This window comes from Elephantulus edwardii, unplaced genomic scaffold (assembly GCF_000299155.1).
Source record: "Elephantulus edwardii isolate Elephantulus edwardi_28Jun2011 unplaced genomic scaffold, EleEdw1.0 scaffold00060, whole genome shotgun sequence".
NCBI classification, from domain to species: domain Eukaryota; kingdom Metazoa; phylum Chordata; class Mammalia; order Macroscelidea; family Macroscelididae; genus Elephantulus; species Elephantulus edwardii.
Window position 1 is genome coordinate 5,197,082 of NW_006399810.1, and position 19,136 is coordinate 5,216,217.

Below are 19,136 nucleotides of genomic sequence, written 5' to 3' on the forward strand. Positions count from 1 at the left end.
GCTCCTTGGAGGCAAGGATTCTGGGGCTTCACCTGACATACTTTGGACATGTTGTAAGGAGAGACAGGTCTTTGGAGAGGGACATCATGCTGGGCAGAGTGGAGGGACAGCGCAGGAGGGGAAGACTCTCTATGAGGTGGATTGATTCAGTGACTGGGGTAATTAGGATGGATGTGTCAGAGGCAGTGAGATTAGCACAGGATAGAGCAGGGTTTAGGACTGTTGTACATAGGGTCGCTATGAATCACAAGCGACTCGATGGCACATAACAACAACAACAACACAAATTGTTATGTGCCACAAAATTTAGTAATTGGTGGTGAGATTAGGTTCTTATTGATCCAGCCGTTTGCCCAGTTATTTATTATTCAGTTAATCCTGAATCAAAACTCAAGAACTTATTGCTGTCAAGCCAGAACTGACATGTAGCTGACCCTCCAGCAGGCCTTTGGAGACTGTAAATTGCATTGAAGATTGCCCATCTTTTTCCCTGAGACGCTGGTAGAAACGAACCATCAGAGAGGTAACCTCTGGGTTAGCAGCTCAGCTCCCTGCTGCTTGTGCCACCAGAACCCCTTCACTTATGAGTAGCCATTGAGTACTGGACATTCATCCATGATTAGGAGAGTATCTTGTATGTTTATATCACTTACAACATAGGCACATAGGAGGACCCAGAAAACATAATATTTGACATTGACTACCCTATTTTTGTTTTTTCCCAAATATCTTTAGCCTTGAAACGTTAGGAACCAGAAAAGCAAAATTAGTCTTATCTTTTCTAAGTGTTGTTTTTGTTGGAAAAACAGCGTTCATTCCTTTAAACCAGCTTATGAAGATAAATGAATAAACTGAGCTACACAAATTTACTCTTCAAAATTCAACATGATTTATGCCCTGTTTTGTTTATTGCTCAAATAAGCAAAATCAAAATAGATTGCATTATTATTTTGAGATATGGTCGTTCCAAGTAATTCTATTCTTCTGTAATCATTTTTTTAACCAGTCCATCTCCACCTTGGGAATGATTCATAATGAAGGTCATCACGAATTCATTAAAAAAACTAAATAGATTAAAAGAAGGGAAAAGAGAAGAGGATGCAAACAACCCAGACATATTAATGGATACATAAATGCATTCATTCTCATTCTCTCTCTCTCTCCTCCCTCTCCCTCTCTCTTACCCTCTATCTGTCTGTCTGTGTCTCAGTCTCTCACTCACTCTCTCTTTTGTAATAATTTCAGAATAATCCAGAACAGGTTCTTTAACTTATAACAGATAGCAATGCTAATGGCTTTAGGTGTGTGGAGGTAGAATTTGAGATTTCTGCTTTGATGGGAATTAAAGTGATAAAGAGCAAGTATGTCAGTTTAAAGACTAAGGTGTGCCTGAATCAAGCCATAGCATTTTTAATCACTTTATGTGCATTCAAAAGTTGGATAATCATTAAGGATGACAGGAGAAGAATTTTAATTGGTATATTAGAGAGAGTACAAAGCATCCCATGCAATTTTAATTGGGGTGTTGTAATACTAAATATCCCATGGACTGCTGTTCCCAAGAACAAACAAGTTTGTCTTAAATTAGGTTGCTCCTTAGGGGCAAAGATGGTGAAATATTGTCTCCCATACATTTGACAACATGTGTTGTCTATAGGGGCCAGTCTTTTGAAAAAGACATCATGCTAGGTGGGGTATCAGAAAAAGAGGGGAAGACTCCCTAAAAGATGAATTGACACAGTTATGGTAGCAATAAGTTTGGACATATAAAGAGATGGTGAAGATGGCAAGATTCAGATCTGTGGTACATAAGGTCTCTATGAGTCTTTGTCACCAACCATCCGTAAGATTATTGTGTTGTTGAAATGTTGGTAGCAAGGCCTGTCAGTATTTTAAGTAGTAGCAGGGTCTACTCAGGTTTGAGTGACTCAAAGAAAAGCCTGGTAATCAACTTCTAAAAATAAGTCAGTGTATACATTATAGAGCACAGCAGAACACTGTCCAACATTGTGATTATAGACAAGCCTCCTGATTGGAAGGTCTCTCACAGCAGCTGCAGTAATGACCTCAAACCAATGACCATGAAGATGGGACAGGACTGAGCAATAATTTATTCTGTTCCACACAATGTTATCATGGGTCAGACTTGACTCAACACCAATTAACAACAAGCTGGATGGAAACAGTTGTTGCATAAAGATGCATTATTTTATTAAAAAAGAAAACAACCCTACTGCTGCCAAATTGGTTCTAACTCTTGTCATCCAGATGCATTACCCATGAGGGTTCCTTATGTGTGAGACTGGCACAGGAAAGGGTTAGGGTTTCAACTTCCTCAGTGTTTGCTTCTGCTTCACTGTCTAAGTGTCTCCCAAATGGGCTGTTTTGCTGTTGGGTGATTCACTCTTGCTTTAATCAAAGCATCACCACCCTGGTGGCACTGTGATTAATGTAATTGGATGTTAACCAAAAGGTCAGTGGTTTAAATCTGTATGTGGATCCACAAGTAAATAATGTGGCAGTCTACTTCGGTAAAGGCATGAAGTTCAAATCCACCAGATGCCCTGTGGGAGGAAGATGGGAAATCAACTTCCATGTGACTTTTGACCTCGAAAACCCACAAGAGGGTCAGCTATGAGTTAGTCTCAAAGGTACACAACACAATGTTGTTGTTGTTGTTGTTATGTACCATCAAGTTGCCTGCGACTCATAGAGACCCTGTGTACAATAGCCATGAACCTTGCTCTATCCTGTGCCAATCTCACTGTCTCTGACACACCTACCTCAATTACCCAAGTCACTGAGTCAATCCATCTCATCGAGGGTCTTCCTCTCCTGTGCTGTCCCTCCACCCTCCTAAGCATGACGTCCTTCTCCAAGGACTGGTCCCTCCTTGCAACATGTCAGATGAAGCTTCAGATCCTTGCCTCCAAAGAGTAACCTGGTTTAACCCTCTCCAGGATGAACCTGTTTGTTCTCTTAGCAGTCCATTGAATATTCAATACTCTTCTCCAAGACCACAGTTCAAAATATACAACAATTACTTCAGTAAATATTTACAGCCTCCATCCAAAATTCTGTAGGGTGGTTCTTTGAAAATCAACTCCAAGGCAAGGGCAATTGGTTTGATTTCTGGTGAAAGTAGGAAATTAGTTTTCAAGCCTGAGGAAATAAGCTCAGTTAAATTTGCTCTATTGCCCCAAGCAATACTTCTAGTTAATAAAAAAGTTCAGACTTAAATGTAGAAATTCTTGTGATTTTGTTGTTGTTTAAGCACCTCCAGCACCCTGCTGTTTTCCATGAAGAGATTAGTGGAACTCCAGCAGTGCATTTCTGGCCATCATTTTGGGGCATATTAACCTGTTAGTGCCAACTTGAATCCATAATGATCCTCTATATGTGGCCCACAGAATCCTTCAGTATTACAACTCAAGGCTTGAAGTTATCCCTTGGTTTTCTCTGATTGAGAAATGTCCAGCAGTCTTCTCTTTTGGCTTTCTAACTCCAGATATGGACATTTCACTACAATTCTTTACTTTGTCTTAGCCAGCTGCCTTTTTCCCTTTGTTTTGATCTCTCTTTAGTCAGGACTGAATCCTTTCTCCATATCTATTCAGTCTGTCTACTGAGCAAGCCATTCAAAAAGCTGAGCTATATTCATAACAATGTGGTATCAGGATTGGTGGAAGACTCATCAACAACTTGCTTTATGCAGGTGATACAACCTCACTTTCAGAAATTGAAGACTTGAAGTACTTACCACCAAAGGTCAAAGATAAGGGCCTTCAGGGTCATCCATGTTTTGTAATGTTTTATGAGTTCATTGTTTTTCAGTGCTGCTTAGTATTCCACTGTATAAATATACCATAGTTTTTTAATTCATTTGTTTGGGGGCAGGGGGAGGTAATTGTGCAACAATGAGTGAATATTTGTAAAAAGTGAACTGGGGGAGGAGGAGGAGGAGGGGAGTAAAATGTGCAACAATGAATGAATGAAAGTCTAACATTTCTATAAACTTTCATTAAGCTAACAATTAAAATTTAAAAAAAATGTATTTAAAAATTATATGATTAGGTATTATTGTCATGACATGAGTCTTGAATGAAGGCTGCATGGGGGGAGGGGCTGTATAACAATGAAAGAATTTTTCTTTTACTTTCAAAGAGAAGAATAAACTGGAGGAGAAGAGTGGGCAGGGAGAAAAGTGCAACAATGAATGAAAGGAAATCCAAAATCTCTGTAAACTTTCATTAAAATGAATAATAATAATAATAATAAATGCAACACACAAAAAATTTTAAAAATAACAAAAAAAAATTACAGCCTTCAGTATGGATTACACCTCAATGTAAAGAAAACAAAAATCCTCACCATTAGACCTGTAGGTAACATCATGAAAGAGGAGAAAAGGTAGACATTTTTTAAGGATTTCATTTTACTTGGAACTGTAATCCACACCTATGATAGCAGTAGTCAAGAAATCAAATGTGATGTTGTGTTGTCATATTAGGGAAATCTATTGTCAAGGGCCACTCCAAACTTCTGAAGAACAAATATCTCAGTTTAAAGACTAAGGTGCATGTGAGATAAGCCATAGTATTTTCAGTTGCTTCCTGTGCATCTGCAAGTTGAGCAATTAATAAGGATGGGGGAGAAAACTTTGATGTCTTTGAACAGTGGTGTTGGTGAGGAGTATTGAATATATCATGAACTAACAAAGAACAAAGAAATCTGTCTTGGAGGAAGTGTAATCAGGGTGCTCCTTAGAGTTCAAGGATGATGAAACATGATCTCACCATACTTGGTCATGCTATCACAGGGCCAGTCATTGGGAAAATACATCATACTGGGAAAGATGAACAATCAGTGAAAGAAGACAACACTCAACATGATGAATTTACAAAGTGACTGTACCAGTGACCTAAGCATGGCAGAGGTCCCGAGGATGATAAAGGATCTGATAAGTTTCAGGTCTGTTATTCATAAAGTCACTATGAATTCTAGTTGACCAGATGTCACTTAACAGCAGCAGCAACAATAACAATAACATACAAAGTCTCAGGAGTGTCAGAGACCATGAGATTCTCACAAGACAGGGTAGGGTCCAGAGCTATTGTATAGTCACTATGAGTCTCAATGGCACATAACCACAACAACATATATATGTAAGTGTATGGTATCCTGGCTCTTATGGCCTAGTCATAAGGAGTTGCACCGACAACCCAAAGGCACACAATTGGAATCCACCATGGGAGAAAGATGGGCAGTCTTATCCTGTGCTATTTACTGCACCTGAAATCTTGCTGGAAGGTTAATGATGAGTTGATTCCAAGTCAAGAATGCATAATAACAACAGCTCTAAAAATAGTCTTATAGACAGACTTAAAATATAGTACAGGAACTCTACCGAAGGTCCAATAATGCTATATTTAGGATCTTATATATGTTGTTGTTGTTGTTGTTGTTGTTGTTGTTGTTGTTATTGTTGTTAGGTGCTGTTGAGGCAAGTAAGACTCTTAGCATCCCTATGAATGGTGAATAGGAGCTTGTCCTATCCTGTATCATCCTCATCATCTCTGACACACTTGAGCCCATTGCTGCAGTCATGGTGTCAATCCATCTCCTAAGGGTCTTCTTCTCTTTCACTGACTTTTCAGCTTTCCCAGCATTATGTCCCTTTTCAAGGAATTGGCCCTCCCAATAACATGTCCAAAGTAAGATGAGGACTCACTAATCCTGCCTCAAAAGAGCAATCTGGTTGCACTTTCTCCATGACATATTTGCTTGTACTTTTGACAATCCATGGGGTATTCAGTACTTTTCACCAACACCGTGACTGAGAGGAATTATCCTTCTGTCTTCCTTATTCACTGTCTAATTCTCTGATACATATCAAACAATTGAAAGGACCATGCCTTGAATCAAGTGCACCTTACTCTATAAATTCAAATATTGTTGTTTGCCATCGAGCCAATTGTGGCTCATAGCAACCCTATGCACAATAGCTCTGAGTGCTGCCCTACCCTAAGCCAAGCTCACTGTCTCTGACAAACCTAACCCCATTACCCAGTTACTGTCAATCCATCTCATTCAAGGATTTCCTCTCCTGCACTGTCCCTCCATCCTTCCAAGCATGATGTTCCTCTCCATGGACTGGTCCTTCCTGACAACATGCCCAAAGTACGTCAGATGGAGTTTCAAAATTCGTGCCTTTAAGAAGCAATTTGGTTTCGCTCTCTGCAGGATGGACCTATTTATTCTCTTAACAGTCCATAGTATATTCTATACTCTTCTTCAGCGTAACTCAAAGGCATCAATTCTTCTGTCATCTTTAATCATTGTCCAGCTCTCTGACGAATAACATGAAATTTTGAAGACTATGGCCTAGATCAGGTGCACCTTAGTCACTAGATTGACACCATTACTCTTCAGTACTATGGAGAGGTTCTTGACAGCAAATTTTCTATTGTAATTAGTCTTTTGATTTCCTGACTGCTGATGCCAATATTATTGATTTTAGAACTAAGCAGTATGAAATTGTTAACAATCTCAATCTCTTCTCTATCATGCTGCTGTCAGTTGGCCCAGTTGTAAGAATATTTGTTTCCATGATGCTGAGCTTCGATCTGTATTGAAAGTATAATCCTTCACATTCTGCAACAAATGCTTCAGGTCCTCTTCATTTTGTTAAAACTGTTTGCTAAAAATTCATTTGGAACCTGAAATGATAAGACCTCCCCAGCATTACTCCTCATAGCTGGTTCTCATAAACATGGCCATGCTTATCATCCCCATGGTACCCTCTTCTCAGACTAACTTAGTTCCTCCAGACCAAGAAACATAATTTTAAATGGCACTTTGGCATTATGGGAGATCTCACATCCTTATCTGTATCCTCTGTTTTCCCCTGGCAATCGTATGAAACAATTACTTCTAAATGTTCTGCTAAATCCAGCCCTGAATTACTAGGTCTTCACCCATTTAATGTTCCTTTTATTCCTTTCTCCACCCATTTGTACATGCAGTGTAAAAAACTCAGCCTCTTCTACCAAATACCATTCAGAACACTCCACTCTTCGATGAATTAATGCATTCATACTATGTGTCCATGTAAGAACTATTGTAATAGTCAAGGGCTAGGGGTTTGCCTGACTGAGAATGCTTGTTGAGCAGAGCAAGGGCATAATTCCATAATTATGCAGATGATTCCATTCTAAAGAAGCTAGAAATTAATATTTCCTTCATGTGATAGATATTTACAAAATAAAGTGAAATCTTAAATGCTTATTATAAAGTATTTTGTTGTTGTTGTTGTTGTTGTTGTTGTTAGGTGACACCAAGGTAAGTATGACCCATAATGGCAGTTGAACAACAGATCTGAACCCCGTCCTATCCTTTGACATCCTCATACTTTCGAACGTATTAGAGCCCATTGTGGCAGTCACCATGTAAATTCACTTGGTCTGGGGTCTTTCTTCCTTCACCAACCCTCTACCTTTATGAGCATCATGTCCCTCTCCAAAGATTACCCCCTCCTAGAAACATACTGAAGTAAGTAAAGTGAAGCTTCATCATTTTTTACTCCAAAAAGCACTCCAGCTGTACCCTCTCCAAGACATATTTGTTCTTTTGGCCATCCATGAGATGTTCAGTGCTCTTCTCCAACAACACAGCCCAAAGACAATAATTCTTCTTCTTTCATCCTTATTCATTGTTCAGCTCAAATGCACAACAAGTGATTAGAAAGACCATGGCCTGAATCCAATGCACCTTAGTTCACAAACTGCCATCATTACTTCTCAATAATTTGGAGAGAGTGCTCACTTAGGCAGCACATCTACTAAAATTGGAATGATTCAGAGAAGATTATCATGGCTCTTGCACAGGAATGACATGCAAATTTGTGAAGCATTCCATATTAAAAAAAAGAAAGAAAAGAAACAGATAAAAGATAATTCAGAGAAGTCTTTAATTGCAGATTTTGCCAGTGCAATACATCTCCCTATTTCCTGACCGTTAGTACGAAAGTGTTAATTGTGAATCCAAATAAAATAAACTTTTTGACAGTTTCAATCCTTTCTCCACCTATCATGATGTTGCCTATCAGTCCAGTGGTGAGATTTTTTTGTTTTCTTGATGTTGAGATGCAATCCATATTGAAGGCTGTGTTTTTTTTATCTTCTACAAGTGCTTCAAGTCCTCCTCACTTCCAGCAAGCAAGGTTGTGACAATTGCATAATGCAGGTTATTGATGAGTCTTCCTCTGCTGTTGATGCTACGTTCTTTTTCATAAAGTCCAGCTTCTCAAATAATTTGCTCAGCATACAGATTGAATAGGTGTGGAGAGAGAATACAAACGCATCACACTCTCTTCTTAATTTTAAACCATGTAAATCCCTCCCTTGTTCTGTCCACATAATAGCCTCCTGGTCAAGTGTAGGTTTTGTATGAGCATAATTAAGTGCTCTAGAAGTCCCATTCTTCTCAATGTTAGACATAACTTCATATGATCCACACAGTTGAATGCCTTTCTGGTATTCCTTACTTTCAACCCAGATCCATTTTATATCAACAGTGATATTCCTGGTGCCATGACTTGTTCTAAATCCTGCTTGAACTTCTGACAGTTCCCTCTTAATGTTTTTTTCTCACTAGTTTTTAATGATCTTGAGCAGTATTTTACTTGCATGTGGTACTAATTATACTGTTCGATCGTTTCCACATTCTGCTGGATCACTTTTCTTGGGCCTGAAGAAATATGGACCTCTCTGATTCTTTGGCCAGATGGCTGTCCTCCAAATGTCCTGGCATAGACTAGCATCTAAAGGGCTGTATCTGTTAACTGAAACAAGTCAACTGGCATCTCATCAATTCTCGGGGCTGATTTCTGTGCCAATGTCTTCAATGCTGCTTCAACTTCCTTCTTCATTACCCTTGACTCCTGCTCATATTGTAATATAGTTTTTGTGTAGAATAGAGTCAGAACAGACCTAAAGCTGACCCTCCAGCAGATTTCCAGGAACAGTTAATCCTAAAGGAGGATATGGCCCGTCCTTCTCCAGCGGAGCAGCTGTTAGCCTCAAACCACGCACTTTGGGATAGCAGCACAGCTTCTTGCTGCGAGGCCACCAGAGCTCTGTGAAATTTTCATTCAGTCAGTTCTTTTTGGTACAGTGATTCTGTGTATCCCCTCCATCTTCTTTTGATGCTTTGTGGGTCATTAACTATATTGCCCAAAGCATCTTTTGATATTGTGACTCCAGGCTTAAATTTGCCTTTCACTTCTCTCAGCTTGAGAAATGGAGAGCGAGTTCTTCCCTTTGTACTCAATTCCAGCTCTCTGCATATTCTATTATTATAGTTCACTTTGTCTTCTTGAGCTGCCCTTTGTAATCTTCTCTTCAGCTAATCTTTTACTTCAGCTAAAAAATAGTGTTCTTGGTACTGTTTTTAGAGTCTTTTCTTATATCCATTTAAATTTTCTCTTTCTCTTCTGACTTTGTAATGACCTTTTTTCTCTCTTCATGGTTGATATCATCCCACAACTCATCTGGTCTTCAATCCTTGGTGTTCAATGCTTCAAACCTATTCTTAAGATTATTTTGAAATTCAAATGGCATAGATTCAAGATCATACTGTGGCTATGGTCTTATTTTCAATTTCTCAGGCCTCAATTTGAACTTGCACATAAAAAATTGATGGTCTGACCCACAGTCCACCCCAGTCTAGTTTTCATGCTGATATTGAACTTCTCCAGAGATTCCTTTCATATATATAGTCAGTCTGATTCCTATGCAGATCATAAGATGAGGTCCTTGTATAAAGTCACCATTTGTGTCTTTTTAAAAGGTCATTGGAAAAATAAATAAAGGTATTTGCAATGAATAAATCATTAAAAATGTAAAATTCAGTCTATTTCCAGCCTCATTTCTATAACGTTCCAGAAAGATTTTCTTTTTTAATACTTTTTTACTGTGACTTTTTAAATTCATTTTAATGAAAGTTTATAGAGACTTAGGATTTCCAGTCATTCATTGTTGCACTTTTCTCCCTACCCATCCCCTCACTCCCAATTCACTCTTCTCCTTGAAAAGAAAAAGAAAAACTCTTTCATTGTTATGTAATCCCTCCCCCCAAAACCACTCCACGTAATCCCTCCCCCCAAGACCACTCCACTATGCAGCCTTCACTCTGGACTGCTATAATGACAAGAATAACATTCATATATACCTTTTAAACAGTTCTTTCCCTTATCTGTTTCAATGCAATATACATTATTTCTCCCCTCCTTTTCTGTCTTCCATCAACCTTAATGTCAGTTCCAATTTACAATAGTGGCCCTATGCAATATTTGTCCTTTTGTGACTGAGATATTTCACTCAGCATAATGTCCTCCAGGGTCATCTATTTTGCAAAATATTTCATGAATTCCTTGTTTTTCAGTGCTGCGTAGTATTACATTGTGTGAATATACCAGAGCTTCTCTATCTATTCGTTTGTTGATGGGAACTTGGGTTGTTTCCAGCTCTTTGCTGTTGTGAATAAAGCTGCAATAAACATGGGTGTGCGTATATATGCTTGGGTAGCAGTAATGGTTTCTTTAGGGTAAATTCCTAGTAGTGAAATTTCTGGGTCAAATGTTATTTCTATTTGCAACTTTTTGAGAAAGCGCCATACAGCCTTCCATAGTGGTTGCACCATTTTACACTCCCACCAACAGTGAGTAAGGGTTCCAGTTTCTCCACAACATCACCAGCATTTGAAGTTTGCTGTTCTGTTAAATTTTACTATTCTTACTGGGGTGAGATGATATAGTTATTTTGTTTACTGTGACTTTTATCCACTATAAATTTTAAGTTAATGGATAAGATTATGTTGTGGTTGCATTTTGCTTATCAGTTAATTAAGAATGGAAACTATAATCTTAGAAAAGAAATTGTCTTCCTGTATGTCTCCCTCTCTAACTCTCCCTCTTCACACCCTTTCTCTTTCCTTATCCTCCTCTTTCCTTGTCTGTGTTTTAACTAACGAGTCATAATAAAATAAAAGGTAGAATCACTCGAGAGGCCACTTGTTATGATAGGTCAGAATAACCCGGCATTTTGCCTTAAAAACACTATTTACTAAGAGATTCAAAAGCATAAGTTCTGAATATTTCTTGTTTTGCATTAGTGTTGGGGGTGGGGGGTTTGTGCTTGGGTTTTGTAGTGTTTGGGTTTTTTTTAAAATTCACTGTTCTGAATAATTTTTGTCAATAGACCTCTTTGTGTGCTCTCCTTTGATAAATATTTATCATGTGAGTTAAGCAGTGACTGACCAATTTCTGCTTCTTATAAATGATATACATCTGACGAGGACTGATGGAAATTGAATGAGACATATTATTTAATAACACAGGACATGAGCTTCTCAAATTGTTGTTATGGAAATAGAAAGTAGTAAGTTGCGGCAAGAGGATAAATGATAACATCTTAAATGATTGGTTTCCACTGTTTATTTTATTCCCCAGGGATCCTCAAAGTCTAGATCCACCAGAAGTCAGCAATGCCAAACTTCAGTATGCCGGATGGGGTCCGAAAGGCCAGCAGCTGGTAAGCACATCACCTGCATGGACGGATTTCTTGTATAATATTTATATTTTATAGACAGTATATCTCTCTACTCCCACTCTGTATGTATAAATTAGGTAAATGCACCAGGATATCTGCACATGGAAAAATCACCATTTCTTTTTCCATGGAGATTTCTTTTTAATTTGGAATAGTGTGTGTTTGTGCATCTGATGTCCTTAAGTGAACATTCAACTGTAGTTCTCTGTATACACTCTAGATTTACTGAGAATGAGAAAGCAAGTACATTTTTCCCCCAGGGCTGCAGCTTGGGAATTGTGAGAATCCAAAGACACTGTTCTAACGGTATCTTGTTCTTCACTTTGAGCTGACACAGTTTCTTTGGGGGATTTCAGAGAACTTAAATGTGTTACCCATGACCAAGCTGCTGCTTGCGTGAAGCTCCAACACATAGCATCTGTGAGAGCTGGTCCAGGCCGCTCAGTGTAATATCAAACATTTCCAAGGATTCCTATGAAAACTGCCAAAATAGATATTTTCAAAAAAACTGTTAAAGACAAGGGTGGTACAGTGGAAAGGTGAATATTCTAGTCCTGTTCAGCGTGCTGGCTTTTGAACATTCGCTCACAGGTGACACTGTGGCCAGTTGCTCCAGCTAGAAATTGAGGGATTTGGGTAAGCCAATCTCTCAGATTTAACCTTAGTGTTACATTTTTCTAAAAGGAGATGATATCTGTCAGTTTGATTCCACTTTACTTCAGAAGGTTGTATAGTTCTTTCAGAAAGTCCCTGGAGTTTGAAGATCAAGGAACGTGTTTGCAATACTCAAGTCACTGTCGACTTACGGGTCTTTAAGCTGATTAAATAAAGCTGCATTTTGAAATCTTTGTTACCTGCAAATAACACAGAAATTAATCACTTTTAAAAGTTGGGTTTGGGATGCTCTATCTACTGTCATGGAAATAAAAATAACCTTACTTCTTCCCAAAAGTGTAATTATATTTTTTTTTGTTCTGAATCTACTCTATTGACTCAAAGAAACTTAAAAGCATGCACACCACAAAACTATTTTAGCTGTCAGTTAAGTTTTCCTAACTTGGTCATCACAGACTACGATAAATGCATTAACTGATGAAAATCGCAGAGGGCAGAAAGCAGGGAGCTTACTGAGAGCTGACTTTGGCAGACAGACATCAGTGCATCAACTCAGTCACAATTAGGAGATAAAGCTATCATTCTTCAAAGGTAATCGGAGAAAATGCTATTCATAGGAGATTCGAGAAGACCAAAGTGCTTAAGGTTTACATGCCTGGCTTTTAGGAGAGGAACTGAAAACGGAAAGTCAGTGATTGAAGAGGCTTCTAGAAAACAGAGTTTTTCCAATGCCATCTGTCATACCAGGAAGAGGAGAATAAAACCTCCTCTACATGGAGCTTCACCTTTAAGACCCCAGTGGATCCTAGCTTCACCCTGTCTTTCTTGTACCATATTGGCAAAGATAAGGGTGGCTGGTTAGGAGACTGGCTGAAGGTGCCTCTTCCACTCACTGTGTGGCAATTGGGAACTCAGCAACTTGTGACTCAACAACCTGGAAAAGTCTATTTCCTACTACATTTGCTGACTCCCAGTCAACCAGTGATTATCATTAAGTACTATTGATCATGTCTCTATCATTAAGAATCGAATATTATATCATTAAGCATTGTGGATTATGTCAGTCTACCTATGGGAACGGTTTAGACACCAAAATAGAGGGAAGACAGCATAATTCTGCCCTCTAGTAAGCATTTACAATGTAAAGGTAATCCATGATTGCTAGAAGAGTGTGTGAGAAAGAAAGAGATGCATGTGCACATTCACAAACTCTTGGAATTCTCTGGAGAACTTGAGGGAAGATGAAGATTCAGGTTGTTGATCACCCTCCAAACCACTTGTGAGACTGGCCCTTCCCTGTTTGAAGTCACCGCTACCTCTTGGCTAATTGACTTCACACTCATTTCATCCTCCCATGAGAACAGGGTGAGCTAAGTGATTACAGAAGTTGTCATATTTAATCTCGGAGAATAATTAGAATGCAGGTGAAGTGCTTATCTCTTTCTCAGAGGAAGCTACTGTGCTTCCTCATGCTGTTAGGCAGCCCATTTTGGGGCTCCCGTTATTCAGTGTGCAAACTTGTGTCACATGTCATCTGTCAGTGTGCCTTGCCCTGTCTCTCTTCTTGGCTAGGCAACCATCCATTCTAAACATTCAGTCCTTTCCATCTCTGTGTTGTAAGGGCTAAGCCCAGTCTCTGGTACTCAGTAAGTGTTTATTAATGTAAACAAATGAGCAAATATATTGATTAATTAATTAATATATTCCTATGGTGCTAAATCACAGAAGTAAAAAATAGCTGGTGACAGGAAATAGCCAGACTCGATGAAGATATTTAGGAGAGTACTACAGATGACGGGAATATGGCCTCCTTTCTGCTTAAAAACAATGACTGTTCAGTTAGCAGTAATGGACAGCATTTGGATAGAGTAGCTAAAGTACTAGTCTACTCAAGCATTTTTGAATTTTTATATTTAATCAAACCTAGATATTTTACTATACAGTCCTTTACACTGTATATATAAGCACTGTAGCCTGTTGTCTGCCGAGCTGTTTCAGAATAGAGGTTGGAAAATTTGTGCTGCATATGGCCAGATACATATTTTAGATTGTATAAATCCATATGGGCTTTGTCATAGCCAATGAGTGCTGCTGTTGTAGCATGAAATCAGCCATAGACAGTGTATCAACAAATGGGCAAGTGCTGTGGATTGAAATTGTTTCTCCCCGAAGTGCATATTATAAATCCTAACCTCTATGCCTGTGTTTATAGCCCAATTTGGGAATAGATTCTTTTTATGGTAATTAAGCAAGATTAGTCTGAGGCATGTTTTGAGTCAGTCTATTGTAAAATATAAAAGGGACAGGTAACAGAGTAAAGGGGGAAAAAGGCGAAATTAAACAAGCACAGATGGGGGATGCTAAGGCTCCAGGAAGGAAACAAAAGTTGAAGAGGAAAGTTTTCCCTTACAATTAGCAGAGAGAAAAATTATTCCCCCGGAGCGCTGAGTTTAGATTTCTATTCTTCTTCTAGACTGTGAGATTACTTGGACCCACAATTGGCATCTGTGGTAGTAACAGTCAAGAAATCAAAAGACATGTTGCATTGCAAAATTCTGCTTTCAAGGACCTCTCCAAAAGGCTAAAGAGCAAGAATATCAGTTTAAAGACTAAGATGTGCCTGATATGAGCCATGATATTCCACTTGCTTCCTATACATCTTAAAGTTGGACTGTGAATAAGGATGACAGAAAATGAATTGGTGTTTTGGATTGTGATGTTGGATAAGAGTATTGGATATCCTACGAAATGTCAAAAGTACAAACATGTTTGTCTCAAAGGAAGTAAACCAGAGGACTCCACATAACCAAAGATAGTGACATTTTTCTCATGTAATTTAGACATGTTTTCAGGAGGGACCAGTCCTGGGAAAAAGACATCACGCCGGGAAAGGTAGAGGATCAGAGAAAGAGAAGAAGACCTTCCACAAGATGCATTGACACAATGACTATAATGATGGGCTCGAGCGTATCAGAGGTCCTTAGGATGGTGCAGGATCAGGCAAGCTTCAGATCTGTTGGTCACAGGGTCCTTGAGTCATAGGCAACTCAATGGCACCTGACAAAAATAACAAATTGTGAGAAAGTAAATCTGTTAAAGCCACCTGTTTGTGGCATTTCTGATGTAGCAGTATTAGATAAATAGATAACAGTGTGGTTGTGTTGCAATAAAATTTTATTTGCACTCTTTCACTAAGAGCCCTTGCAACACTAACATGGACAAGTGTCGAGATTTTTGTACTGCCAAGAATCTCAGGAGTCAAGTGACATGTTAAGTGAGATAAAGGAACATATTTAGGCATGGCTTTGAAAGTCAGCTCCACTAGAAATTATTTCCATGTAAGAAGAATTATGTTGAAGAAAAATAGGTGTGGTGTGGATCTACAAGAAGTTCCTCAGGAGAAATGTGGGCACTTGTCTCCTGGGTGATTTATAACATCAGAAACCCCATGGAGGGTCAGCTGTAAGTTGGAACCAATGCAGTGACAGTGAGTGAAGTCAGGGAGTCAAATGTTGCCTTTAGAAAGTGCGTCAGAATCCAACTGATGAAGAAGAGAAAATGAAAAATCAAACCTCCCAGTCTCCTTGTCAATGAAAGTTGATTGAGTTTTATCAAGGAAGATGATAAGGAGGTGAGAGTCCGTTTTCTGGCCTTGGTTGAAGAGGCCATGCTGTTGGAGACCTGCCTGAAATCTGCTTTGTTGTTCTGTCCATCGAGCCATATCCAACTCATAGCAAACCCTCCAGTGGCAATACAACGCACAGGAAGGGATTGTTTATCTTTCTCCTGCACAAGTTCTTACCACCGATACCTCCCTTTTAGCCTTTATAAAAGACAAGAAGGAAAGACCAAGGCAATATGTTTTGATGATGAAAATTATAAAGCATTACATTTTCATATGACTGAAACAAACCCCAAACACCTCTATTTACAAAAGCAGAGTCTGGCCTATGGGTCCTACTTTGCCCACCCTTGTGTTAGCAGACAGTGTTCTTCTTCCTGAGTGACCCTTTGAGTGGATGGGCCTGCCCAGGCCACTGTCAGGCCTCTTGTCCCTGGCTCTATGCCACAAAAGAATTAGACAGCCTCTCAGGAACAACCTTGCAATCACCGCCCAGTCAAGTGGTGACAAGCAACAAATCCCTCACTGCCGTTTTATTTTAAAAAGTAAATATTGCTCTCGAAAGGAAATTGACTCCAATTAGAATGAGTCAGTTTGAAATGACTAATTCTCCTTTGGGAGCAGAGAACACAGCTGCAGTTAAAGTTCACCGAAGAGCTTTCCAAGCAGAACTCTCTTATGCTGAGAGATCTAAGCAATGTGTTTCCCTCTGCAACCCCAATAAATCACAAGACAATGACATACTGCACGGGGAATGAGTCAAAGGCATTTTCTTCAGATGCCTCTAAGTAACTTTTACCTTTTAAAGTAGACGTTATTAGATTTTTCAGATCTTATCATAGGCAATAAATTCTGCTGTGTGGCCTGAGCATTGATAAAGGAACGTGAGAAACTTAAGCATGGGAAAGGCCTCCATTTTGCCTGAAAACTGGTGTTGTGTGATTGTAGTTCTTTGCAGGGTTGGTGGTGTTAGCCTGAAGTTGGGATTTTTTTAAGCCATTAATTATCTTAGCTTCCTCTGGTCTCCAGCTACCTTAACTGCAGACACATGCTCTTGCAAATCATCAACAGCTGTGGTACTGTGATGAGAGAAAGTGTTTCACACACTGAAAAGCTTGCCACAGGCAAGACTTTAGGGAAATTGCAGTGAGACCTTGGTGAGAGTGAGACCCTCATGATGGTGGTGGAAAGACAGTGGCATTGCTGTGGAGAAACTGTGGCAAGGTATGACTTGAGGTTTCTTGCATTTGTGCTGGCCACAGTTAAAGGTTTTGCTGTTCTTACCAGATATTTGAAGGAGAAGCTGACTTACAACTGCTCTAAGGCAAACCTTGCTGGATGATTGAGGATACCAGAGAGAGGTTTTTTGAATTTGTGTTGCTGAATTCAAGTTTACTAATTATGCAATTGTGCCTTAGGACTGATGGACTAAACTTGGACTTATATTGTGAGATATTCCTTGCCTCCCCAAATCTCCAACTTACTTTCTTAATAAACTCTGTTCTCAGTACCACAACTGTGAGTCTGTGAGTCAAAGAATAAAAGAACCTCTTGCTGTGTATATGGCCATAGAGGCACCATGGGGCTGGGCTTTGGGTTTTTTTATCTGCTTTCTATTCTGGGGCCATGAAGGATTGTGCTGTTCCCATTCCCTCTGGCCCTTTCAGAGAGATGCTCATCATGGACCTGTGCCCCCATGTTCCATTTTCTGCTCTCATGACAGTGGTTAACCATTGAATCAGGTTGTTGCTACAGAGTCACTGGGGTGGACCCTCTAGTGGTTTTTAAGAAGTGATCTAGTGGCAAGCAGCTGTGCTGACAACTCAAAGGCACAATCCACCATCTCCTCCAGGAGAAAAAATGTGCAATCTCCTCTCATGTGATTTATAGCCTTTGAAAACCTGCTAGAGGGTCAGATATTAGTTGGTTGTGACTTGACTGCACACAACAGCAATAGTATAAACTATCTAGGAGGGACTGATAGTGCAGCTCCTTACCCACGAGGCCACCAGAGCATCTTATTGATAATCATATTGGGTTGGGATTTGGTTTGGTTTTGAAGAGTTTTTTAAAATTATTATTATGCCCATATTGTTGCTGAAATATCAGCTAGGAGCCCAGGATTCAGAGTCATCTACTAACCCAAGAAAAGGGACAATGAACTCAACTAAATAGGATTCAATGAGCATAGGTATGTAAAGAGTTTAATATATTTTTCTTCCCTCTCACCCAGACAATAGTGGTTGGTATACATACAGATAAACATTCAAAATTGTGATTCATTTTACAAAACACTATATATGAGGGATTATATGAAATACAATGTGAATGAAGGAATGTGTGAAACACAATGAACATTAATAAAACACAATGTATCTGAATTTTTTATGCAAATATAAAATAAAATTTAAAAAGAATAATAATAACAAGTTATGTTATTTCAGAATTGTTCTCTGTAGTATATATTTCTACATGTTTACCTTCTTCAGATGAGTCTCTTCCTAAATTAAAAAAATCCTCCACGTTTATATGAGGGTTTGGCTCTGCAAGCCTGTTGTTAGCTGTGATTTAGTCAGCTCAGCACATTGTGTCCTGACGCACAACAGAACAAAATCCCCCATCCTCAGGATAGTAGTTGCTGGCACTTCCATGAGTCCATTCCTGTCTTCCAACCTAGGAGACTCATCTTCCAGCACTATATTGGACAATAATTTCTATGAAATTTCATGGACTGATTTTTTTGGAAGTAGATTGCCAGACCTTAATTCTTAGTTTCTTTTAGCTGAGAAGGAAGCTCTGTGGAGATGTGTCCACCATAGATTATCCTTCTGGTATTTGAAATGGCAGTGGCAAAGCTCCAGGCATCACACATTTACAGATAGATGGTGGCTCTGCTAGCCCAGAATCTGGTTAAACTGACTTGTTCAGGAAATATCCCTTACCCACCAGAAACAGAAAAGTAGCCTTACAATGTGGATACTGTGATTAATGTCATAAAACAAAATGTGTATGAATAGTTCAATGGACAACTAATCTGCTTGATAAACTTTCATTCAGATCACAATTAAGGACACAATTAAAAGAACATAAAAAGGAATGATTGAAAAGATGGAGACACGGCACAGGAGAGGAAGACCCTAGAGGAGATGGACTGATAGAGTAACTGGGGCAATGGGAGTTAGTGTGTTGGAATTAATGAGACTCGCTCAGAACAGCGCAGGATTTAGAGATGCTGTATATAGGGTTGTTATTGGTCACAGGCAACTTGATGGCATATAGCAACATCAGGA

General features: G+C 39.1%; 1 protein-coding gene across 2 annotated transcripts in view; it reads left to right on the forward strand.

Annotated features, from left to right (window-relative positions):
- Nucleotides 1-19,136, forward strand: part of DPP6 (dipeptidyl-peptidase 6) — a 1,353,880-nt gene that overhangs the window by 978,850 nt on the left and 355,894 nt on the right. Inside the window, exon 7 of one of the 2 annotated variants that reach the window (XM_006887649.1) lies at nucleotides 11,510-11,591. The exons of the other annotated variant lie outside the window; for it this stretch is intronic. Within the exon in view, the coding sequence (XP_006887711.1) occupies nucleotides 11,510-11,591 (82 nt within the window). The remainder of the gene's footprint in view (nucleotides 1-11,509; nucleotides 11,592-19,136) is intronic. 2 annotated transcript variants of the gene reach the window in all.